The following is a 25,704-nucleotide window of genomic DNA, read 5'->3' on the forward strand; positions in this document are numbered from 1 at the left end:
AATTAAAATTTCTTATGTGTAATTTATTTTTTATTTTATTTTATTTTTTTAATTCCACGTCAACTTCATTAATCCAGTCAGCGTGCCATTTAATCACTCGCCGGAGCTCCGGGCTCCGGCGAGGACTCGCTCCATACGTTTTGCAATAATGAGGACCTTTTGCACAAATTTTTCCGATGAGGGACTTAGATCAGACGGCGACTCAAAGACAGGGACCAATTTGAGGATTAAGCCTTCAAAATTCTTACATCATATCAAACATTATCTCAAATGAATATTATTTTGTGTCTAAAAATATTATTTTGTCATTTTATCAAAATAAATAATAATTAAAATGACTATTGAGCTATGCTAAATGGGAAGATTTGTGGTTCCATATTGAGGAAATTATGTCATGGCTAGTCAATTTTCTACAAAACAAATGTTTTTATTCCCTCTGCTTTATCCATCTTTATTCTTTCATGTTTTTGATTTCATGAATTTGAGTATTTAAAAAGTTCTTATGTCACATCACATGACAATGTTTGTCAAGTGAAACATATCAATCTTTCTCTTCATAATTATTCTTAGGGTCCACCTATTTAATGCAAATGAAGAGAGAGATAAATACAAAATTCCAACATGAGAAAATTTACACATGAGAGGATCTTCATCTGAATCCGGATCCTCTCCTGCTGATTTTTCCTTCCAGCCTCTTCTGCAGTATTATTGTCTGTCAGATTCATCTTGTGGTCCAGAAAATTCTAGTTTTAAAATTATAATAATTATATACTGAAAGTTAATCTCAGCTGTAAGATTAATCTGATGGTTGAAATTAAATAGTCTTCTCTAAACAGAAACCTAAGTAACACCCATTCTTCCTTGTCTGTTGTGAGAGAAGCTCTGTTCCGATGAACAATAACTGGTTCTCCTCTCACCGGGCTTCGTCTGGTTCATCACCCTTAAGGGTCACCACGCCTTCATCGGCGACGAGAAAAAAAACCCTTTGCCGCGGCCTTTCCGACGTCCCCACCCACCGGCGATTTCATTGCAGTTCCTCTGCAGATTAGATTCGTACTGCATTTTTATTCAAAATCTGGTATTTTCAATTTTTAAAGGTTTATCGATCAATAGTAACATGTTTAAGTCCTTGGGGTTTTAGATTGGTTTCCATGAGTTGGTAAAAATTGATGCTTTGAGACTATTTACTTTGATGCTTTGATCTGGGTCATTATTTCTAATGGATTGCTTGGGTCGTTGGGGAAATTGTTGATCTGATATGGTGAGGTGATCTCAAAGGATATCAATAGAAAACAGTGGTGGTGAGAATTGATGGTGATCCAAAAACTAAACGCATATCACAAACTGAAGCAGAGGAAATAGCTGTCCAGAAGTAGTTGTGCACTGTTAGATGCATCCAAGAGATGTCATTTAATGTATATTATAATTTTAGGAGTAAAATTTTATGGACCATAAGATGAATCTAACGGATTATAACACTGCAGGAGGGGCTGGACAGAAATTTCTGCAGGAGAGGATCCAAATTCATCTTCATCTACTTATAGCGGCACACACTATCTAAAAAAGATCACCTGGTTCTGGAATGAAGATAGATATTGCTAAACTCAGTTGCCCCAACAACAACCAGAGTTCTTTCTTAGTGGACAATTGGACATTTTAACATGTCACCTTTACCTTCGAAAGTTCAAAACAGAACAAGGAAAGAATATTCATAAGAAATTATCTGAGTCACAATCTGAAAGAGACAAGTAAAGAATATTCCTGAAACAAATTAGACTACCTTAACATTTATATCTGTTTATTTTTTTTGGTTTACATGAGAAAGCTCGTTGTGACATTAAGTAGAGCAGGAAATAGATAATTGACACATATTGGCAGCCCAACACAGAAGAGGATGCTTTATCCAATGTAAACTTAAAAAGAATGTGAACCAAAATGACATTATTCATGAATGGATGCCATTCAAGCCCTGTGCTTCCCTCTTTTGACTCTCTCCAATTCTTCTTCAGCCTCTTTTAACTGGTGTTGTAGTCCTGATACTCTCTGCTCTAACCGTTCTACTTGGTCTCTACTAGCTAAGGGTTGATACGGTGTCGTGAAATGTCTCGAAAACGCTTTTAGAGCTTCAACGCCGGTAACCTATCAATTTATACTGCCTAATCAAAAGCTGATACAACAAGCAGGGAATAATGGGCCCGTTTGTGTCTGCTTAAAAAATAAGTGGTTTTAAGTTGAATAAAAAATAAATTTTATTTTAAGAGATTTTTTGAACAGCAGAAATTGATTTTTGTTTTTTTATAAATACAAAATTTCTTTTCACTTTAAGATCCAATGGAAATAATTGATTGTCTCAAAAGCTACTAGAAATAGCTTAAAGAAATAACGAGATTTCAGCTTTTTTTCAAAAGTATACACAAACAGTTCAAAAAATACTGATTATTTCACAAAATAAGCAAAGACAAACGGCCCCAATAACTGATGGAAAAAAACTACTGACATGGTTTTAATGGTTTTCACAAACTACTACAAAAGGCTCTTCTACCATCACCAAGCCAGGAACATTAAAACTTTGTAATTATATATGTCGTACTCATCCATATGAATGAACCTTCTCAGAACATAAAGAATACAACAACTTACCTCTTCTGGGAGCAATGGCAGTTTCGTAATGTTAAAGTCATCATACAACATGTAAAACTGGTCCAGATACTTCTGCTGCATTTTCATTCTTGCTTTAAGTAACTTGGATTCAACATCTGCAAGGATAAGCAGATTAACAGACTATGTTTATAAGGCAAGGCAAGGAAATAACAAGCACATTACCTTCATCGTCAAAGATTACTTGATTAATGATGATATTGTGCGTGTCAATCTCAAACTTCGTAAGTTCCTGAACCAATCTCTCTGTTTCATATAGTGAGAGGAATTCGGGAATGCAAACACATACAAAGGTTGTCATATCCTATGAATAAAGAAAATACAAAAAGTAGTTATTTAATGGAGATTGGGTAACTAATGCAACAGAAATGAAAAACCAAATACATAATTATACATGCATAATTTAAAGACACTAACCAATACATATTATTTTTTTATTATAAATTATAAAATGATGTGAACAAAAATTATACAACAAAAGAACAGGACCAATCTAATCATTACACAATATATCAACATCCAACACTTCAAGTAAAAAGAAACTGATACCCTACCTATTGAGCATAAATATAGAAATTAGAAACTATGTTCAAGAGGTTTAAAAAAAATTGTGGGACGTGACAGACAATGAACACGGGTGCACACAAGAGTAACTGAAAGTAAGTAAGCCCGTACTTTTTTATCGAAATTATATGGTACATCCTTTTTTTCTGCAGTAATGGAACCTCACTCTATTGGCAATTGATCAAATGAAAAGAAAATAACATGCCTAGGTAGTACATATCAATGATATCATTTGTTTTTTACTTTTAGAAATTGGGTATGTGGCTCGATATGGCTTGTAGCAAAAGGCTGCCATTTAAAGCCAGCAGCATAAGGGTTTTTCAGCTTTCACTCATCTTGTTCATCTTCCCAGATTCTAAGACAAACTTCAACTCCTATCCTATAAATCTCGCATCCTCTGTTCAGGAAAGGCTATGACTACAGTGGTTGTAGTAACCGTTGGTACTAGTTCCTGCTGCCGGTCCAGCGATGACACTGTGCAGGTAGCAGTGCATTCTCGTTTCCTCTATTCAGTGCTCAAGGAAGCAGAAGAAATGGCCAACAGATTGATTCCAGCTCCAGCGGCAATGGCTCATTCCCCTCCCTTCTGTTCCTCTGCTCCAGTCCTTGATTCTGTTTGCACTGCTCTGCAACCTCTGAATTGTGATTCTCTATTTCAGTGTTCCATTATTTGCTCCCTTCACCTTCTCTATTCACTCAGTTCCCTTCCATTCTTATCCAGTATTTATGTTAAATATATTAAATTTAAGTGGTACTCCTACCTAATATTTTTGAAGAGATTGCATACTGTATAACATACCGAGTACCAATACTATAACTGTACAACTAGCAACATGTGTCAGTTCAATCTTCCAAGTTCCTTCCATAATTAGATTAGTTTCCAAGGATTATAGTGTAAATTTCTTTCATGAATATACAAAAAAAAAGTTTAAATGTACAAAAAATATAAATATAAACTATAGTGTATTGATCTGCAACAATATAAGCCAAAACTCTTTGAAGGATAAACAAGAAATCATCATTTCCAAAACAAATAAACAGAAACTAAATGTAATTCTTACTGGATCTTTGAATTGCTTATTAACTTGTTCAATTACATCCTTCATGCCTTCAAGCTTCCCAAGAATTGCATCTTCACCAAAATCGTCACCCATGCCAAACATCCGAGTCATCTGTGATGAAAGTTAAAAAAATTATAATTACAGAATAGATAATTAAGCTAATACAAGCCATCTCATGAATCATCAATGAAGCTTGCCCCCAAGTTAGGTGATAGAATAGTTAAATCGCATGAATAAAAAAGATGTTATCCAGCACCAGGAGGACCAAAACAATATATTTTCATACTAGAAAGTGTTTGGACTATTCAATACACTGTGTTTGGATTGTGAAAGAAAATGAAAAGAAACAAAGTGAGAAGAAACAAAATTGGATGGAAAGAAAATAGTGAGAAAACGAGTGGATTTCATGGTTTGTTTAGAAGAGTTGAAAATTGAGAGAAAATGAAAAGAAAGAGTCCATTCGGATGCGGACTTATTGGAGCTTAACTACGAGAAAGGAAAAAAAATACTAGATAAGCTCCAATAAAAACAGGTTGAAAGTAGAAGAATTCTCCACACGTTTGATTGGATAGAAAAGGGAAGGAAAGAAAATAATTAATGAGTTGTGCACATTGTTACCAATTTATCTAAAACTCAGTGTAGAAGAAAAATAGTGCATTTAATAATTGAGAAGCGTAAGTGTGTAACCAGGGGTGTCTTGGTGATTCTATGAAAAAGTCACTTTCCCCATATTAGGGCAGAAAACTTTTACAAATGGGGCACATAAGCACATTGATTTCCATCCTTCACAATGGAAAGCTACATTTTCAATTCAAAATCCTTCCTCCCAAAACCTCTCAAACAAAAAATGTAATGTTAATTTGATGGGAAATGACAGTACTACAGAAAGTAATTCAGATGGTGTCAAATGATGCCATTCAATTGAATTTAGACACCACAACTACGATATAGAAACTGATCAATAGTATTTTACATCATCAAAGAGGTCTGCTGTGTGATTCAAACCTAAAATGATGGACAACATACATCCACATGTTCCCTCTTGAATTTAGTGCCGAGAAAGACAACATAGTTAGAGGGACTAAATCACCAAAATACATCCTTTTTGTATGGAAGAAACTTCTGGGCGAAAAAGAATTACATCAAGGAATGGAAAACTGTGATGGGAAGTTGAAACTGAAATAATAACATCTCACATGAAAAGCATCTGTTCTGATGATTTGACTTAATTGCCAGAGAACCATCTACTCAAAAGAAAAACTATATTAGAGTGAATAGGAAGGTTAGGGATATGAAAATATCGCCTATGTGTACTTGTGTTTGTGCCAGCTGGAATGTCAGCTGGACACACTAGTCTTTTCTGTTATTCTGTTATGTTAGCTGTCAATTCTGTTATGCCAGCTGTCAATTCAGTTAGGAGTAGTTATAGCAGTTAGGTTGTTAGCTTAACTTGCTGAACAAGCTTCTACAATCCTATATAAGGATTCATCTTCTCTGTATCAGTTTAACCAATTCATAATAGAAGTTTTCAGATGCATTTCTTTTTCTCTCTTTCTGTTTTCTCTAACATGGTATCAAGAGCTTAAGATCCATGGCTATGGAGTCTTCACCTTCTTCTCTGCCTACTCCTTCTTCTACGAATTCTCTTTCTCAAGCATTCTCTCACAAATTGAGCATCAAGCTTGATGATTCCAACTTTTACTCATGGAAGCAACAAGTAGAAGGTGTCATCAGATCTCACAAGCTGCAGAAATTCGTTCAAGATCCTCCTCAAATTCCTGTGAAATTCTTGACTGAGGAAGATCGAATCATGGAGAATGTGAATCCTGAGTTTTCAGATTGGGAGCAACAGGATTCATTCCTCTTCACCTGGCTTCTTTCTACGCTTTCGCCTTCGATTCTTCCCAATGTGATCCAGTGTGTGCACTCTTGGCAGATCTGGGAAGAGATTCACTCGTTTTTCAATGCCAAATCGCGTGCTCAGTCAACACAATTGAGGAATGAGTTGAAGAACATCACAAAAGGTACCAAAACTGCTTCTGAATTTCTGCAAAGGATCAAAACGATTGTGAATACGCTTGCTTCAATTGGAGAACCTGTGACTTTCCGTGATCATCTGGAAGCTATTTTCGATGGTCTCTCTGAAGAGTACAGTGCTTTGATGACGGTTATCTACAACCAAACAACCTACTACTCGATTTCTGAGGTGGAAGCTATGGTGATTTCGCATGAAGCACGATTTGATAGGATGCGAAAGAAACAACAAGCTGAAACCACTCCTGCAGTGTTCCTTGCACAGGCGCAAAATCCGCCTTCATCTTCTACTGCACCGGCGCCGCCGCCACAAGCTCTGTGGACTCAGCCTACTCCGGCGCCGCCATCGCCAGCGCCGCAACCTCCTACAACCAGTGTCGCTTCTTCCCAGCCACTCGATGGTACTGTTGCTTCTGGCTATGAGAGTCGCGATGAACAAAATCGCAATTTTGGTGGCTATGGCAGAGGACGCGGGCGCGGGAGAGGACGCAATGTCCAGTGCACATACTGCAACAAATGGGGTCATGACACAGCTTCTTGCTGGTCACGCCCTTCAGGAGTTGCTCCTGGTACTAATCCTCATGGTAATTCTGGACAATCTGGAAATTCTGGTCAATTTGGGAATGTTAGTCCCAATTTAGGGTTTTCTCCAATGCAATTTGGGGGTTTTCCTTCTATGGCTAATTTTGGGATTACACCTTATGCATCCTACAATCCCATGTATCCACAGTATGGTTCTAATGCTAATTCAGGTCCTGGTATGCCTACTTGGCCTCCTTGGTGTGTTCCACCTATCTCTGGCATGCAATTTCCTCAACCAACTGGAATGCATTTTCCTCCAGCTGCTGGAATGCAATTTCCACAAGCTGCTGGTATGCAATTTGCAAGACCTTGGGCTCCTCAGCCAACCACTTTTCCAAGGTCTCCACAACATCCAGCTCCCACTGATGTTGCTCCTCAGGCCATGTTGACTACTGCTCCTGCATCTTCTACACAATTCACTGCTGCACCTCAAGTGAATTGGTGTCCTGACTCTGGGGCCACACATCATGTGACAAACAATCCTGGCATTTTTGTGGATAATGTGCCTCTAGCAACACAAGATCAACTTCTGGTGGGCAATGGTCAAGGATTACCAATTCAGTCCATAGGTTCAGCCACTCTTCCCTCTCTTTTTAATCCTAAAGCTATTTTAATTCTTAATAAGTTGCTCCTTGTTCCTTCTATTACAAAGAATCTAGTTAGTGTTAGTCGTTTTGCTAAAGATAATAATGTTTACTTCACTTTTCATGCCAATTTTTGTGCTGTTCGTCATCAGGACACCTCTGAACTTCTTCTCACTGGAAGTGTTGGTGATGATGGTCTTTATTACTTTGATGGACCACCCTCACAAGCTGTGTCTCACTCTCCTGTTAAAGCTTCTTTGTTTCAGTCTTCTTTGCATTCTCAGCCACTGGCACAGGCTGGCTTAGCTTCTCAGCCTGTAGGAAACAAAGCATCTTCTGCTATTGATTTGCCTTCTTCATTAGTGAATTCTAGTGTTTCAAGTTCTGCACCTTGTAAAACTGAATGTAGTTGACAAACATCTTATGTTGTCACCTACTTCAGTTTGAGGGGGTGTATTAGAGTGAATAGGAAGGTTAGGGATATGAAAATATCGCCTATGTGTACTTGTGTTTGTGCCAGCTGGAATGTCAGCTGGACACACTAGTCTTTTCTGTTATTCTGTTATGTTAGCTGTCAATTCTGTTATGCCAGCTGTCAATTCAGTTAGGAGTAGTTATAGCAGTTAGGTTGTTAGCTTAACTTGCTGAACAAGCTTCTACAATCCTATATAAGGATTCATCTTCTCTGTATCAGTTTAACCAATTCATAATAGAAGTTTTCAGATGCATTTCTTTTTCTCTCTTTCTGTTTTCTCTAACAAACTAATCTGATGGAAGATCAAGAAACAAGTTTTCTGTATGCATGAATAAAAAATGCTATATTGCATTGATCCCCCGGAACTACTATGAAGAAAGAAGATGTTAGGCTCAAACTAAAAAATAAAATCTGAACCTACAGCCTAGAAGCTGAAATGCAACTGAGTCAACTTCAAAGTAGTAAAGAAAATATCACACGATGCAATATGTCAGCCTTAAGTTCATACCTGATTAAATAAACCACCAAACTTATTTTTCAAAGACATCATTTTTGCAAGACCCTTTTCTAAAACTGATGGGAATTGCAACAGTCTAAGTGTATGGCCAGTGGGAGCAGTATCAAATACAATAACAGAATAATCCATTGTCTGCACCAATCTGTAAAAATTATTATAGATCAAAACACAATGAAGAATAAAAGAAAACAATTAAGTTGAAAAGTCACATTCAATCCAAATCCAGAAATGGCAGCATCACAAACTTGTTTAACTGTTAACAGATTTAATAAATTTATAGATGAATCAAACATAGCTAAGTGTGTTATGCAAATGAATAAATAATTGAACAGTTCAGTGTACTGTCAATACAAATTATGCATCCAACTTTAGATTTTTGAGATTACTACACACGGATTCTGATAAGAACCTTGGGAGAACCATACTACAAAAGCTAGCATATGTAGTTAGAGAGCCCAAGGCCTCATAAACTCCATACTGGAATGCCATACATCTAATGTGTGACTCAAGTCTCATACCTTCCAGTTGGATCCTAACAGATTCAATTGAAAATAATGATTATTTAGATATAAGATGTTTTCAAAGCCATAAGGTTCACCCTTTTCTTCTATAAATCAATAGTCAGTAGTCACCCTTTGATGTTACATGTTTGCTTTGACCTTTTAGACCCATCATCAAGTATGAAGGGAGCATACACATGGCGGGAACAGTGCCCTCTCATGACCCATATGCCTACCGTATACTCTTTAGTCTTGTATTAATTTTTACCAGCGCAATAGTGAGAACTCTGCATTTTATCCACAGGATTTTAGAAGGATTCCTTAGAAACCTATGATAGGACCCTTTTTTTTAACTACGCTATTTTGTGGGATAGAGAGATAAATCAGGATTCCCAGCATCTTAATTTCCTATTGAAATCAATTACCTAAAGACATGTGAGGAGCTATGCCATCCCACCACTGCATACCAACATTGCTACCAATACCATCAGCCCAGCCATAGTGATGGCTCAGGTCTAGAAATATGAAATATATACTCATCACAGGCTATGCGTTTTATTCATAAAATCCTGAGTAAGATCTTAATATTAGTCTAAAGGCTCCATATAACAGGATATAATGAGTATGAAGATAATGTTCTGCTCTTTGAAATTTTATCTTCACACATTTGAATAACAGCAACAATCAAGGTCATTTCAGATTAGGTGTGATTGGTTACATGGATAAAACAAGGCAACAATGTTCTATCATAAATGAAGTCCAATATGAATCTTAATCGCCAAAGTCTTGAATATCTCGCACAATAAAGTACTGCATGAGTGGTTATATATCTCGCACAATGTTATGTGATCTAGACCATTTAAATCTAAGTATGGTTTGACAAATAATTTTCCTTGGTTTGCTTTTACCTCAAACTCTAGGATTGTCAACCATTTGGCCTACCCTAAATTCCAATACTTGTACAAGTTTCTCCACATATGACAAACCACCTAACATGAAGCTCTAGTGCTCTAGCATCATTATTACAATGAATGAATGCTACCTAAACTTTTTCTCTGATAATTTAATCTTAACAAAGTTTAGACAAATCGAAAAAATTGCTTAGCCTTGGATAATCTAAGGGTCCAACAAGATTGCAAAAGAGAGAAAGTATAGTTTAGTTACTTGAGCATCTCAGCAAAGCTCATGGCCTCATCAATTCCAGGAATAGCACCAGCTAGCTCTGAGACCAAACTATCCATCCCATCAGAACTACCCATGTCCTCATGCTCAACAGCAGGATCCACCTCCTACAAAAGGGATCACAACACAGAATTACACAAAGAATTCAATCCCTAGAATAGATAAAAAGGAGAAGGGACTCTCGGGGAGAGACCATGGCATAGAGATTGGAGAAGCCATTGACGAGAGTGGGGGTTTTGGTGAAGCGTTGTTGGAAAGCGTCGCTGAGATTGTGAGCGGGGTCGGTGGAGATGATGAGAACGGAGGAGCGGACGGAGGCGAGAAGGATGGAGAGGATGGAGCTGCAAGTGGTTTTTCCGACGCCGCCTTTGCCGCCGACGAAGACCCACTTGAGAGACTCTTGTTCCAGAACGTTCTGCACCGTTCCTTCTACTTGATCCGCCATCGAATCGAATCTATGATGAAATTGAATGCACACAACACAACACTGCACTTCAACCGTGCCGGCGAATCTCTTGTTTACAGAGTTCCAACTGAATTCCAAATCGAAATCTTAGATTGATGTCACCCAAACTCAAATATCATAATCTTTTTTTTAAATGTAATATCATTATCTTTAAAAACAAAAACAGGAGAAAAAAGTTTTTTACTAATGTTTTTGCTCATGTGACATTTTATTATTTTAATTAAATAACATTTTGCTCCTTGTTTTTTGTTTTTTAGGTAAATGTTTAGTTGTTAGAAGTGTTCGTAAATTAAAAGGGGAGGTTCATGGATCGATTCCTGACGGGTGTAATTTTTTTTTTCCGATGTACCAAAAAATAAATCCCTCCTTCGGGTTTGAACTCGGACCCTTCATCCTTCATCTCACCCAAAGCTTATGTCCTAACTATTACCACTTGAACTATCATTCGAGGACACATTTTGCTGGTTGTAGTTTTGGACTTTTGGTCCTCCACTTGTCACCATCACTCCTCCACCTCAACCACCACTACTCCTCCTCCTTTCTCACCCACCACCACTCATCATCTTCCCAAAATTCTTCTACCATCTTCATCATTCTTCGTCTTCTACTAGCATCTTCGCTAAAACCTAACAACAACAATAACAATAAAAATTAGGGTTGACAGATGGAAACATCCGTCTAACTCTAGCCCACAATGAGTTGCGAGTCGAGAAGTACAAATTACTTTTTGAGCGTGAACATACAAAATTTGACGGACATACATATTACTAGCAGTTTTTAACTACAACAAACATGAGAGTCAATTTTTAACGACGGTAAAAAGTAAAAACGTCCTAAATGTATATATGTCTAATGTCTATCAATAGATTCTTGACAAGGAAAACATTTGGAAATTGTACTTTAGTACTCCTCATCATCAACCCCATAGACAAATTAGTTTTTGAGCATGAACATACAAAATTTAACGAACATACATATTTTTAACAGTTTTTAACCACAACAAACATGAGCAGCAATTTTTAAAGACGGTAAAAAAGTAAAAACGTCACAAATATATATATGTCTAATGTATGTGAATAGATTTTGTATCTCTAATGTTCAAAATAAACATGTTTCCCTTAGTTTTTACTAATGTTGTCAACATTAGTCCATGATTTACCGGTTACATGTAGCCCCAACCGTAGTGGCAGTGGGACCAAGATCATATAGCAACAATTAAGTACCTCCCCATCAAAGAAACATGGGAATCTGATGAATGATTTAGTCATCAATTCAAGCAGGCGCAAATCAAAATTTGCAATCACGTATGGAACACAGATAACGCAGTTTTAAGAATAATCTAGCTCCTAGGCTAAAGAGTTAAGAAGAAAACCAAATTCACTTCTATTAGTGCATGGGGGGGGGGAATTAACACACACATGGACACACAAAGCTTGTAGGTTGTAGCTATGATGAATGTGAAGGCGGCGTAATTATCTTGATAACGAGACCAGGGAAGACTTCATCAGGGTCATGGATATGAGGGTTATTCTCCACTATAAAGGGGTCACCACACTTGTCACTGATCGTGTGAAGTGTCTCACCTTCTCTAACCACATAGATTTCATCACATGGAGGCCGCCGGGACATGATGATATGATTTGGAAGATGAAGATCATGAGAGGTGGTGTCTGATCCTGATATGCTTAGTAGGAGGAGGGCCACGAGAACAAAAGCACAGTAGCATGAAGCTGCATCAGCTATGGCTTTTGAATTTAAGATCAAGAAGAAGATTGGTGGTCCCTTTCTGATGGGGTAGTTCAAAGCCATATCAATCAATCGGTTCCACAAAGAGATAAGAGAGGGATAGGAAAGTTATAAAGCAAACAAAAAGATGAGGTGTGATGGGTGTGAGGGTCAGTTTTTGGCGGTTATTTAGAAAGAGGGTTAAGTTGAGGGCTGAGGCAGAAGAAATGGGGCAAGAAGTTGTTGACGTGAGTCCACCACCTTCTTTTCCATGCCAAACTACCCTTCTTTTCTTTTGCGCACATGAAAACGCTTCCTCTTTCATTTCATTTCTATTTTCTCTTCCTATGCCATTCTTGTTTTTCTATCACGTATCGTATCACTCTTTTTTTTCATCATTTTTCTTAAATAAGTGAAATTCATTCAGGGAAAAAATTCAGAAGAATTGGTAGTTAACTCACCATCTTGGGGAATTAACACACACATGGACACACAAAGCTTGTAGGTTGTAGCTATGATGAATGTGAAGGCGGCGTAATTATCTTGATAACGAGACCAGGGAAGACTTCATCAGGGTCATGGATATGAGGGTTATTCTCCACTATAAAGGGGTCACCACACTTGTCACTGATCGTGTGAAGTGTCTCACCTTCTCCAACCACATAGATTTCATCACATGGAGGCCGCCGGGACATGATGATATGATTTGGAAGATGAAGATCATGAGAGGTGGTGTCTGATCCTGATATGCTTAGTAGGAGGAGGGCCACGAGAACAAAAGCACAGTAGCATGAAGCTGCATCAGCTATGGCTTTTGAATTTAAGATCAAGAAGAAGATTGGTGGTCCCTTTCTGATGGGGTAGTTCAAAGCCATATCAATCAATCGGTTCCACAAAGAGATAAGAGAGGGATAGGAAAGTTATAAAGCAAACAAAAAGATGAGGTGTGATGGGTGTGAGGGTCAGTTTTTGGCGGTTATTTAGAAAGAGGGTTAAGTTGAGGGCTGAGGCAGAAGAAATGGGGCAAGAAGTTGTTGACGTGAGTCCACCACCTTCTTTTCCATGCCAAACTACCCTTCTTTTCTTTTGCGCACATGAAAACGCTTCCTCTTTCATTTCATTTCTATTTTCTCTTCCTATGCCATTCTTGTTTTTCTATCACGTATCGTATCACTCTTTTTTTTCATCATTTTTCTTAAATAAGTGAAATTCATTCAGGGAAAAAATTCAGAAGAATTGGTAGTTAACTCACCATCTTGTGATTTCCATTAAATAACTCATCAAGTTTTCTTGCAATTTTTCGTGGTTACACATAATATTTATGTTCCTTACATATATGCAGGTGGAGTGAGTAGTTGAGTAGTGGAACTGCCATCATACATGTTGGTAGACAGAATTTATAAAAGAAACCGCTTTCCATCTTGAAAATTCAATGGAACATGCTTTGGATTGGTTGTATGGTGCTGATTATGGGCTTAAGATGATTGATTAGAGGGAATCGTGTTTTTTTCACACATTTTTATTTCTTCTTTATTTTATTTCTAGAATATCAAATACATTCTTTTTACTTCTGAAACTTGAATTCATAAGTGCAATTATAGTTTTGCAAACCTGATTAAATATCAATTACAAATCAATTAAAGAATTCCTTAAGAACCTGTACCTTAACAAGAATAGGCATGAGTCATGCCTTGATCGAGATCCATCATTTGACTTACTAGTACTACCCTCCAACACCTAAGTCATCAAATTTAGGTACACATTACAATACAACCCCTTCATTGAAGAATCAAGAGAATCCATAAGTCACCAATATGATACTTTTGTCCCTTGTTGCCACAAGGAAGTTAGGAAGACATCTCTATAAACTTGGTTAGTAGGATCCTCTGTTTCTTCTCCGGTAAGTAGGAGTCTGTTTGGATGAAGACCAAATAACAAGTAGGAGTCTGTTTGGATGAAGACCAAATAACACTTATTAGAGCTTATCCCGTGTTTTTTCTAGTACATAAGCTCTAATGAGTGTTATTTAGACTGTGTCCAAAAAAACATTTAAGTCTCAAATCTCAGTGGCTGATGCAAGAGACCTATTTTCTGATTCTTGGGCTTTCAGTGCCTCATTGTAAGCAGGCCAGAACATTTCTGTTTAAGAGTGGCAAAAGGCCTAGTGATCTTCAAGAACTTGGTCTGAAGATGGAAAGGAGAAACCATTTAGCAATTCAAATCTTCAAGATCAGCAACCAAACTGTGCCAAATAGCTGCCTCGATTTGCAAAGCCAACTCTTGTTTATAAACACACACCCAGACACAAAAGGGGTATTTGGGGAATGGAGCAGCAAGTTATCTGGATATGTATCAAATGCCATGAAAATGAAAAGTGAAAACAGAACAAATTCGATTTGAGACAACACAACTAATATCATGAGAGGAAAATGCATTGGGCTTATGATAGATTCCAGTGCTCCTCCACATACTGCATATTGGTACAAGTAATAACCCTTTCTTTTTGAAAAGATAGAAAAATCTTATTTAAAAAATTAATTCTGACCAAATTCTGCTACAAAATTCATACAAAATACTAGTAATACTGTACTTGTTTGAGAGAAGGTTTATACTATAATTCCATGGAGGTTAACATAAGATCAAAATGGAACATACAATTGCCACACACTTGAGCACCATATCTTAAATTTGCAATGATTGTTCATTAGTACAAAATAAAATTAAGACGAAATCCATATCCTTGTAACTAGCTACTAGATAAAAATAAAAGGGAGGAAATGAAAGGAAAGTCTCAAAGTTGCAAAGCGCCTCTTGCATAGAAAATCTTGAGTGTTGTCATTTGAAGCAAAGCCTACAAGTTGCAGAGCCCCTCTTGCATGAGGATAATTCTTTTAACATCTTAAACTTTGGATTTTTGGCAATACCAGTGGATATGGTCATGCTCTTTAAAAACCTTCCATTGTGCATACTATATCTTGCAAATTCAAACTCAGGTTTGGTGCCTCTATAATGATTTAGATAGCATCTTTTAAGGTGTAATAGAAGGCATTGAGGAACAGATGGTGGTAATTGCCACTCTCCTTTTTGAATTTGTTCAAAGTGAAAGCTATGAATATCCGGCTGTGAACAATAAAGCCACAATAAATAAATGAAAACATGTGAAAAATCCTAATTTTTTTGTAAGCATAGCATACCTGGTTTATGGCAAGAAGTTGAAGCTTGGGGCAATGATGGAGCAATTCCAGCACCTGAGACCAATGAGCATTATAGCGTTGGTAGACAAGCTGAAGATGGATTAAATTGTGAAACATGGGGAAACTGTTGCAGTGGTACATCCATTGAGGCTCATATAAGATGGATATATGGCGGTGAAAGCCATATAGAGGTAGTCAAGAAAAAGGCGATAAGATTCTTCGGAATTGGTGTAGCAGGCGTCATCGAAGTCCGCAGTAAGGGATGTACTCCACTGCCACACTGACTTCCACCGCTTCGAAAGAACCCTCGTTGCACAAGCTTCTTTGGTTTCCACAAAGCTTAATATGTGGCAGAGGATCTCGTCCGGTAAACTGCTAATCCTGTCGTCGTCGTCGTCGTCGTCCTCCATATGAGATTGAGGGAGGAGGCCGCCACTGAGACAAAGGGGAATGGTAGAGGGGTTTCTACCCTATAGCAGAGGATAAATGGACTCTTCATTCAAAGCCCGTAGAGGCCCAATTCTACTAAGGTAATAATACTACTGCAGGAAATTACTTTTTTACTTCTAATGATAAAATGATGTGTTCAAATATAATCCTTAAGCTCATATTTGTGCATATGTTATGTTGGATTGTGCTCACTTGAACTAATGCCTATTTACGCGATCCTAGTGTTGAGGAAAAAACTGAGTGCGAGTAGCATCTTTTTGCTCGTTGAGTAGTTGTTTGGCTATCCAAGGGATGAGCCAGGGTAACTAGAAAAGACCCTAAGTGCGGTAGCACCTTCTTTTGCTCGTTGAGCAGTTTGTTTGGCTGTCTAGAGGATGGGCCTGAGTGGCGGGAAAAGTCACTAAGTGTAGTTAGCACTATAGCTTGTTGAAGCTTTTTGTCGATGAATCGATGTTTACCTCGGGTGTTTCTTTGAGATAATATTTTTAGCTAGACACTTTGCGTTGTGAGGACGATACGTTGTTTGGCTAATCATATTGCACCATGCATACATTTTGAGGTCAAATGCGATGGGATGTTGGGCCTCGGTGAAGCCATAAACGGTCATAAGATTGGGTTTTCACATAAGAAGAACACCAAAAGTGTTTCTTCGGCATAGCAGGCGGAAATGGTTAAACCAGGAGAGTTATGACCGATCTGAATATGTCAGAAATAGTAAGTGGCACCCGAGCATAAATGGTAAAACACAAGCATGTGTTAGGACTGACTCGGTGGTGCCCATCCCATATTTTTCGGAGCATCTTTTTAGCATGACATTGCACTTCATACCATGCATCTAACTCTACTTGTTAATGTGATGATGATTAATTGTTATCTATGATTTGATAACCTGCTATAAGACATGATATGACTTATACTGCCATAAATTATTATTCACATGTTCTATATATATTGTTTTGATGTCATTTGGGATATGGTCTTATGTGAACTTGCTTGTTATGAGTGTTGAGAGGTTTGTCATGGATAACCCTCGTATTTTACGTAAGTCACGTGATCAATAGGTCTGAGTGAGTAAGCGTAAAACGTATAAGTATGTGATTGTGTGTATACTGTGTGACCTACTATTATATATCTATATATATATATATATATATATACCTATATTCTAGAAGTTGACCCTCACACGCCATTGTATGTATTGCTTGTGTTAGGGCGGCCAGCGACTGCTAGGTGATGGGCGACAACATGATCAACTACCATGCTCCCAAGAAAGTCGTAGTGGTGATGCTGATGTGGAGGATCCATGATGATCTGATGAAGTACCATGGCTTTGTATCAGAGCTCGGTGAAGCGCACCGTAAGTCGTTCGTGGGATTGACTACACGTCTGCTGATGCTAGAACCCTGTTGCAGATCTACTCAGAGATCGATTGTTTGACCGTCGAGGAGAATCCCTCGGAGGAGGAATAGAGTCTTGTGTAAGACTTGAGCCTTTTGGGTAGAAAGATTACCATTGTTGGTTGAAGCTTGTAGGATGATCATATGAGTTTGTATTCTTTTGGTTTTAGAGGAAGGGTAGGTTCCGATGTTTTGCTATTTTGTGGTCTACCCAGTGAGGAGATCACAAGGAGCTTGTCGGGTATAAGAAGTCTTTTTATATTTCTTTTGAAGACTTATTTGTACGAATACTTATGGATATAAAATTATCTATTATTGGGTAATTGCTATGCATTTGCAAGAGCATGTTTTGGAAAAAAAAATATACTCACATTTTTGGAACTCCGAAAGTTTAGTCAACATTTTTAATTTTTGGGAAAGGTTACTAAAGTGGCCCTCGAGAAATCGGGGCGTCACAATGGTGGTGGTGCCGGCAACGGTGGCGGCGACATTGACAATGGTGGTGGTGGAAGGTGATTGTGGTGGCGGTTGATTAAATATATAGAAATAATTTATACATTGCACTCTTATCATGCCTTATCCATCATCTATAGGGTGGATTAAATAATCAATCATTTTGATGTATAAGAGGAGATTGCTGTATGAGCTTATACAATACAATGTGAGCACCAAACAGTGGATAAACCCATAATGTATTGTATAAGCTTATACTATCATGCCTAATACGGTGTACCAAACGAGCCCTAAGTGTGTGTTTGGATTTCGGTTTGCAAAATGGAGTTTGAGTGAATGTGGGTTTGCAAAACAGTTACCAAACACATTTGTTGAAGATTCTAGGGAATAAGAATTTCATTTTAATATTCCCGGGAATGAAGATTCATGAGTATCATTTTTCAATCCATGTAATAAACGCCATCATAGAGTAAATGGTTGACTCTAACACTCGAAATAAAAGAAGAGGAGAGATTCAAACTACCAGTAACCATCAAAGCGAGACCAGAGTCTCCATGTCACAGTCAACGATCGAGATACAAAAAGAGAGCAACCAATTATTGAACCTATAAACAAGACAGTTGAAGCAAAAGGGGACCTGTTATAAGACTACGAGACTTGGTCAAAGACTAGGAGAGCGACTCAAAACACTCTATTCTTCCTCTTAGCGTTAGCGTCTCCGAGATCATTGGAAGCTGTGAATGAGCTTGGTGGATAGATAGAATTAAAAAAAAGAAACCGCTTTGCACCTGGAAAAGAATAATTATTTGTTTACACCTCTAAATTAGGTGGAAAGAGGTGGAGGATGAGAGAGATAGAAAGAAAAAAAAAAGTAAGAGAGAAAAAGTATAAGATGTGATAGATGATAAGAGAAGAGAGATAGAAATAAAAATAGGTGGAAATGAAGTGTATAAAAAAGGTGTGTATATATCATTGTTCCCTTGAAAATTCAATGGACTAGGCTTTGGATTGGTGGTATGTTGCTGATTCCGTGCTTAATGATTGATTAGAGGGAATTGTGTTTTTTCCACCCTTTTTTTTTCTTCTACACATTTTTATTTCTTCTTTATTTTTGTTAGAATATAATAGAATATTAGATTAGAATATTCTTTATTTATTTACCAACTAATATTTTTTACTATTCATTTTTATTTATTTTGTGCGTTTTTATGATTTTTGCGTTATTTTCTAAAAGATATTTTTGTATTAATATATTATTTTTACATTATAATTTTTTAATGTTTTTTTTGTGATAAATGTGTTTTTTTTATTTAGTCGTGGCATAGTGATTAATTTAATGTGTAAGCGGTGTCTTATCTCCCCTGTGACGACATTCCACACACTTGTTTTGTTGTACAATCCTTGTCGTTTGCGTGTTGCCTTGGCAATATAGTGGACTGTATTCTCATTCGAGTAACTATCAACGTTTCCCGTTACACATTCCAACTGCTAGATCAATGTTTATTATAATCATTATTGGAACACCAATTTTTAGCCTTAATTGATAATTAGGCAAACCTAAAGAGTTTATTCTATTCAAAAACTCATTAATTTGGGGATAAAATAGCACGATGCTGAAAAAATTAAGAGAATTTTTTAAGGAAAGATATATAAGAAGACTGGACTATAAGAGTCATCGAAAGACATGAATGTGTGATAAAAAATTCATGAGGGATGTTCAGGCTAATTTCATCGCCTATTTATCTATGTTTTATGTCCAATTTTTTTTGGTACATCGAAAAGATTACGTTTATGTTCTCTATGCTTAATAGTTAATATCCATTATGAAAAAAAATTAGCTCGACATTTTCAGTATCTAATTAAGCTTCCAGTATAGAGCCTCATGTCTTTTTTTAGTGAAAGTACCTAATATTGGTCCAAAAAGAAGTATTATTGTTAGTGCCATTAATAATTGTGTATAGTAATTAGTAAACTACTTATTTAAACTTCCATTTTAAAATATTCCTTCAGTCAAAATTGAAAATAGCATAACATTTATATCTGATTAGAGGGAATCGTGTTTTTTTCACACATTTTTATTTCTTCTTTATTTTATTTCTAGAATATTTTTTTTTTGAAAATGATTCATTCAATTACGAAGAAACAGAGGGCTCAGAGGCCATTACATCAGATTGGACTAAGCCATAAAAGTCTTGAGGGATCTCCTCAATCCAAACCCAAACACCCAAAGTAAAAGAACGCTTAGCTAAAGCATCAGCGACACTATTGCCAGTACGGCGAATAAAACTGAAATCAAAAGCATCAAAACCAGAAGACAAACGACGACAATCTAATATCAAAGAGTCTAAAATAGAGCAACCACCCCGGCGCTTCCACGCCTCATAAAGAAGGAGACAGTCGGTCTCGAACACGACGCGCCGGAAACCAAGATCCATAGCCAAACCGAGCGCCCAACGGAAAGAGAGCCCCTCCGCTAACAAAGAAGATGCTGCTGGACCATGCGAGGAGCACGCTGCTGCCAACACTTCACCATGAGAATTCCTAGCAACAAGACCGAAACTTGCGTCACCGGTAGGAGCCATCGCCGCATCAAAATTGATCTTGAACGTGCCCGGATGTGGACGGGACCAAGTGTTGGGACGGTGAACTTGCGGAACCATAGGACCCTCCAAAGGTGGCAGCGGTGTGAGTGAAGCTGCATGGGTCAAAATCTGCTCCAACGTTGAAGCCTTCTCCTTGAAACATAGCTCATTTCTGGCCATCCAAATCGCATACAGCAAGGTGAGAAAAGCTCCAAGGCTGGACATGTCTGCAACCTGCATAAAATCAGAAACAAACTCGTGCACTCGGCACTCATGAGCTAGGCGGAAACCAAGAGAGCTGGCAAACCAAATTGGCTGCACCATCGGGCAAAAGAGCAACGCATGTTGGACCGTCTCCGGAGCTACCAAACAACGCGGGCACGTCGGGTCCGTGACCAAACCGCGCGCATGAAGGTAGGCTCTCACCGGAAGGACCTCAAGGCACGCCCGCCACCCCGTCTCACGGCATCGAGGGAGCGCATCAGCTTTCCAAAGCTTCCTCCAATCCGCACGCGGAAGAGAGGGAACCTGGGAAGAAGACGCAACAACAGCTTCAGCGCTGTGGCGTAGGAATTGGTAACCTGACTTGGTCGAGTAATGACCATCTGAAGAGAAAGGCCAATACAGAACATCATCATGAGGGACAAGAGGCAAAGGAATTGCCATAATCGCTCGCGCCGTCGGCGGACAACAAATAAAATTGATAAGCTCCCTATTCCATGCCAGCAAGCCCGGCAGCATAAGGTCAGACACAAGAGAGACTCCAAAATGTTGAGCAAGCTCCACACTATACACCAGTGTATCCGTCCCTGGAACCCACTTGTCTGACCAAGCCTTAACACTTTTACCATTACCAATATTCCACATACCCCCAGTTGCAAAGATCTCACCAGATCGCATAATACTAGACCAAGCATAACTCGGGCGATAGCCACGTTTAGCCCCACGGATCGTGCCTCACGGGAAATAAACCGCTCTATAAACCTTCCCCATAAGTGATTCAGGATTGGATTTGATACGCCACCAATTTTTGGCTACTAAAGCAGAATTAAACATTTTAAAATCTCTAAACCCAAATCCGTCATTATCCTTGGCCTTGCACAAATCCTTCCAACTAAGACAATGCATACCACGTCTCGTTACATCCCCGCCCCAATAGAACCGGCTAATCATTCCCTCAATCTGATTACATAACCCGTCAGGGAGTAAAAAACAAGACATGACATAGGACGGAATCGCCTGTGCCACCGCTTTTACAAGCACCTCTCTCCCTGCTCTAGAGAGTGACCTCTCTTTCCATCCCTTAAGCTTCTTCCAAACACGCTCCTTGACAAAATTAAAAATCTGAGTCTTCGACTTACCAATGATGGTAGGAAGCCCCAGGTATTTGTCATAGCTCTCCACCGCCTTTACAGTCAACAGCTGTCTAAGCTCATGAAAACAATCATCTGGCACATTTCGGCTACAAGAGAGCATCGATTTATCAAGGTTAATGACTTGACCCGAAGCTTGTTCGTAACTGGCAAGAATTGCCTTAATGGACAGAGCCTCCTGTACCGTGGCTCGGGCAAAAATGACACTGTCATCTGCAAACAACAAATGGGAAATTACAGGGGCAGTTCTAGCAATTTTTATACCATGAAGGGAGGACGCTAATACAGCCTTATTGATCAGTGCAGAAAACACCTCACCACAAAGAATAAAAAGATAAGGAGATAGGGGATCCCCTTCTAGAATATCAAATACATTCTTTTTACTTCTGAAACTTGAATTCATAAGTGCACTTATAGTTTTGCAAACCTGATTAAATATCAATTACAAATCAATTAAAGAATTCCTTAAGAACCTGTACCTTAACAAGAATAGGCATGAGTCATGCCTTGATCGAGATCCATCATTTGACTTACTAGTACTACCCTCCAACACCTAAGTCATCAAATTTAGGTACACATTACAATACAACCCCTTCATTGAAGAATCAAGAGAATTCATAAGTCACCAATATGATACTTTTGTCCCTTGTTGCCACAAGGAAGTTAGGAAGACATCTCTATAAACTTGGTTAGTAGGATCCTCTGTTTCTTCTACGGTAAGTAGGAGTCTGTTTGGATGAAGACCAAATAACACTTATTAGAGCTTATCCTGTGTTTTTTCTAGTACATAAGCTCTAATGAGTGTTATTTAGACTGTGTCCAAAAAACATTTAAGTCTCAAATCTCAGTGGCTGATGCAAGAGACCTATTTTCTGATTCTTGGGCTTTCAGTGTCTCATTGTAAGCAGGCCAGAACATTTCGGTTTAAGAGTGGCAAAAGGCCTAGAGATCTTCAAGAACTTGGTCTGAAGATGGAAAGGAGAAACCATTTAGCAATTCAGATCTTCAAGATCAGCAACCAAACTATGCCATATAGCTGCCTCAATTTGCAAAGCCAACTCTTCTTTCTCCTCACCAAAACCACTCCATCTACTTCTCCTATCCATGCCTTTGATATAAGCATCCTTATTAACATGCTCTATATCATCATCAGCAAATGATCCATTTATCCAAACCTCAGCTATTCTCAACATCTCCCACTCAAACTCCTCACCATTCCTCCTATTTTGGTTACTACTTCCAGCTAGTCCTTCCCTGAAGAAATCCAAGAGAACTCTATCCAAATAGTCTTTACAGCTCTGCACTGGTGAACTTTTAGTTGTTGCTCTAACACTAAGTAGTAGCTGCTGTGCCCTTTCCTCAACCCAATCTTGCTCTTCAACTTTTTGGGCTTCATAATCATCATTATCATCTTCTTCATGTTCTTCATCATAGCCAGAGTTCTCATCCAACAAGAGACACTGGTCAAATTTTGCAAGACTTTCAAATTTCTCAACAGTTTGGATAAACTTTTGTTTTCTCCCTGTTTCAAAATTGAAGGATATATTATTAGTATAGCCCTAATTTGATAGTACAACATGTCACATTCCAAAAGAAAATGATAAAACCAAGGCTTAAAACCAATGATTTGTCTATATACATAGGAAAGCCCAATTGATGGATAAGAAAAATCCAATGCAAACCATTGAGTTGAATCTTACAAAAATGTTAATTGTGTTGAGTGGTGTAAGAATGTATTGATTGATTAATGAATTAGGACTTAAAAAGAGATCATAAATTGAAGGGAAAGAATGAACTTACTTTTAATATTGGCAAGACTTTGATCAAAGGATGAAAATTCATCTGCTCCAACATGAAGAACTGATACTGGACTATGTTGTTCATCTTCTTGGGAAGTTAAATCTTCCTGTCAAGATTGCATACTCTTTCTCATCAGCAAAATAATTAATAATCTCATTATCATAGTAAAAAAAATTACAAAAACAGCTTTAACTTGAATTAAAATATTAATTCTATTTAATTCTCCATATATTAATTTGCAAAATAAATAAAAGAAAAAAAAATCAAATTGAAAATACGATGCACATGCAAATGATAATTGCTCACCTTGGCCCCCACAACCGCCGCGTACGGTGGCACCAAACCCTTGCCGACAACATTAGGTGAAAACCAAGAATTTTTACCGCCTTCGGCGTCGTAGTTTTGCGCTTCCCACAAAGATGTAAAAAAATCACCGTCACTCCAGCTAGAGCCACAGCTACTACTACTGCAAGTGGTGGTTACTGTGGTGGTAGATTCCGTCGCGCAACGGTGAAAATCCAACGGCGGCGGTGGCGGTGTAGGAAGAGAAGAACGGCGGTGGAGGTGGAGGTTTTCCTCCTCCTCCGCTACGTCCCGGAACGATTTCCACCGTATGATGTCCTTGATTTTCACTGTTCGTGCTTGGCGGCTTTTTCTCCTTCTACTGAGCTTGCGAGAGAGGCTCCGAGGGAGAGAGAGGACAGAGGGCGACGAGTTTCTCGCCGCGGTGAAGAAGGAGAAGCTGGTGATGGTGTTAAGCAGTGTTTGGAAGGTGGATTTTGAGGAATTGAGTTCAGTTCCTGTTGTGACGACGGCGTTTGGTTGTTTTCTGGGGAGTGATTTGAAGCCGCTTGAGGAGCATGAAGAGTTTGGGTTGTCGCTGAGGAAGTCCTTCAGCATTCTGGGCCTGCGTTCCATTGAGTTGAACCTTCGAATCTGCTGCACCTCCATGCTCATTTTGAGAGGAAGAGGGGAAGTTGGTGAAGAAATTATGGTGGTTGGTGAAGAATTGGAGGGTGTGAGAGTGAATATAAAAGGGTGTGGGAGAAGGAGAAGAAGGAATGAGGTAGGTTCTTCTAGGTGGAGATCTCTATGTCTATATAATCCATATATGTTAGGTAGTTTACATAACACTCTTACTTTCACTAAATAATAACTTTCTTCACTTTTTGCTTATGTTGGCTCTTATTTAAGCTCTACATCTTCTTTTTTGGTGTTGACTTCATCATTTTACTGTTGTCAACATTCTACGTAGTGAGAGATTGATAAATATGATTTTTCATTCATAAGAGTTGAAGATCGAACCTTTAAATACTTATTTTGGACGCTTTCATATGTATCCGAATCATCATGTCATTTCCATTTCCCCCTATTAAATCACTAATTTGGTCTCTCATTTTTACATCTTTTACTCTTTGTAGTCATGGATGTGGGGTGAAAATTGAGGTGAAAATGTAATAATGATATGTTGGTGTTTTTCATGCATGTGAAAATTAGTAGTACTACTAGTGAGAGGCTACTTAACTGGTGGTTAGTTGTCCAATGATTAGAATAATGGGGTTATGAAAGAAAGAGACAAAAAGTGTAGAAGCATGGATGGTTCTTAATTGGTGATTAGTTTATGCATGGGCTATATTTTATGTGAGATAAAGACAGAGAGGGTCGGGTTGGAGGGGTACGGCTTGGAAGTATGCATGACAAAGTGACTAAGTGAGTTGACTCAAATCAATGTGCGGGCCCAGGATTTGGACACATGCAGCAATTGGAACACACACCAACCATCTCTTCAGTAATATATGTACTGTGATATCATTGTGACAGTTTTGTCAAGATGGTAGAACAAACAAATCAACCATGGCCATGCGATTTTCTGGTCGGCGTATTATTGATATTCTATGAAAAAAATTGATGAACGCCGGTGAGACTTCCAGTAATTTTGGGCAACATACTTAAGTGTTCAATTGAAAATTGTAGGTGGGCAAGACCTGATATTCTCTCAATTTGATGGCTCGAGACAGGAGTCTTCTTTAGTTGGTGGTATTCTCCATCGTCTTCAATATTTAGGTTCTCCAACTACTAATTAAGAATAGGCTTAATTACAACTTTG

The 25,704-nt window shown here is 38.2% G+C and overlaps 4 protein-coding genes across 4 annotated transcripts; all 4 read right to left on the reverse strand.

The window, feature by feature from the left end:
* Positions 1-1,683: 1,683 nt before the first annotated feature.
* On the reverse strand, positions 1,684-10,737 carry LOC130746014 (ATPase GET3A). Its single transcript, XM_057598509.1, has 7 exons — positions 10,351-10,737; positions 10,140-10,264; positions 8,467-8,617; positions 4,284-4,394; positions 2,824-2,962; positions 2,641-2,756; positions 1,684-2,139 (listed from the first exon to the last, which is right to left on the reverse strand). Exons 1-7 carry the CDS (start codon positions 10,600-10,602, stop codon positions 1,963-1,965), a joined length of 1,071 nt encoding a protein of 356 aa, XP_057454492.1. The 5' UTR covers positions 10,603-10,737; the 3' UTR covers positions 1,684-1,962.
* A 2,123-nt stretch (positions 10,738-12,860) lies between these two features.
* On the reverse strand, positions 12,861-13,223 carry LOC130744754 (uncharacterized). The gene has a single exon (XM_057596912.1). The coding sequence runs from the start codon at positions 13,221-13,223 to the stop codon at positions 12,861-12,863; it is 363 nt and encodes a 120-aa protein (XP_057452895.1).
* Positions 13,224-14,993: 1,770 nt separating this feature from the next.
* On the reverse strand, positions 14,994-16,011 carry LOC130746017 (F-box/FBD/LRR-repeat protein At3g52680-like). The gene is made up of 2 exons (XM_057598514.1): positions 15,543-16,011; positions 14,994-15,468 (listed from the first exon to the last, which is right to left on the reverse strand). The coding sequence occupies exons 1-2, from the start codon at positions 15,681-15,683 to the stop codon at positions 15,184-15,186; spliced, it is 426 nt and encodes a 141-aa protein (XP_057454497.1). The 5' UTR covers positions 15,684-16,011; the 3' UTR covers positions 14,994-15,183.
* A 6,110-nt stretch (positions 16,012-22,121) lies between these two features.
* Positions 22,122-24,718, reverse strand: LOC130746018 (uncharacterized). The gene is made up of 3 exons (XM_057598515.1): positions 23,904-24,718; positions 23,598-23,703; positions 22,122-23,319 (listed from the first exon to the last, which is right to left on the reverse strand). The coding sequence occupies exons 1-3, from the start codon at positions 24,552-24,554 to the stop codon at positions 22,787-22,789; spliced, it is 1,290 nt and encodes a 429-aa protein (XP_057454498.1). The 5' UTR covers positions 24,555-24,718; the 3' UTR covers positions 22,122-22,786.
* Between the last annotated feature and the right edge of the window lie 986 nt (positions 24,719-25,704).

The sequence above is a fragment of the Lotus japonicus genome, chromosome 3, assembly GCF_012489685.1.
Source record: "Lotus japonicus ecotype B-129 chromosome 3, LjGifu_v1.2".
Taxonomy (NCBI): Eukaryota; Viridiplantae; Streptophyta; class Magnoliopsida; order Fabales; family Fabaceae; genus Lotus; species Lotus japonicus.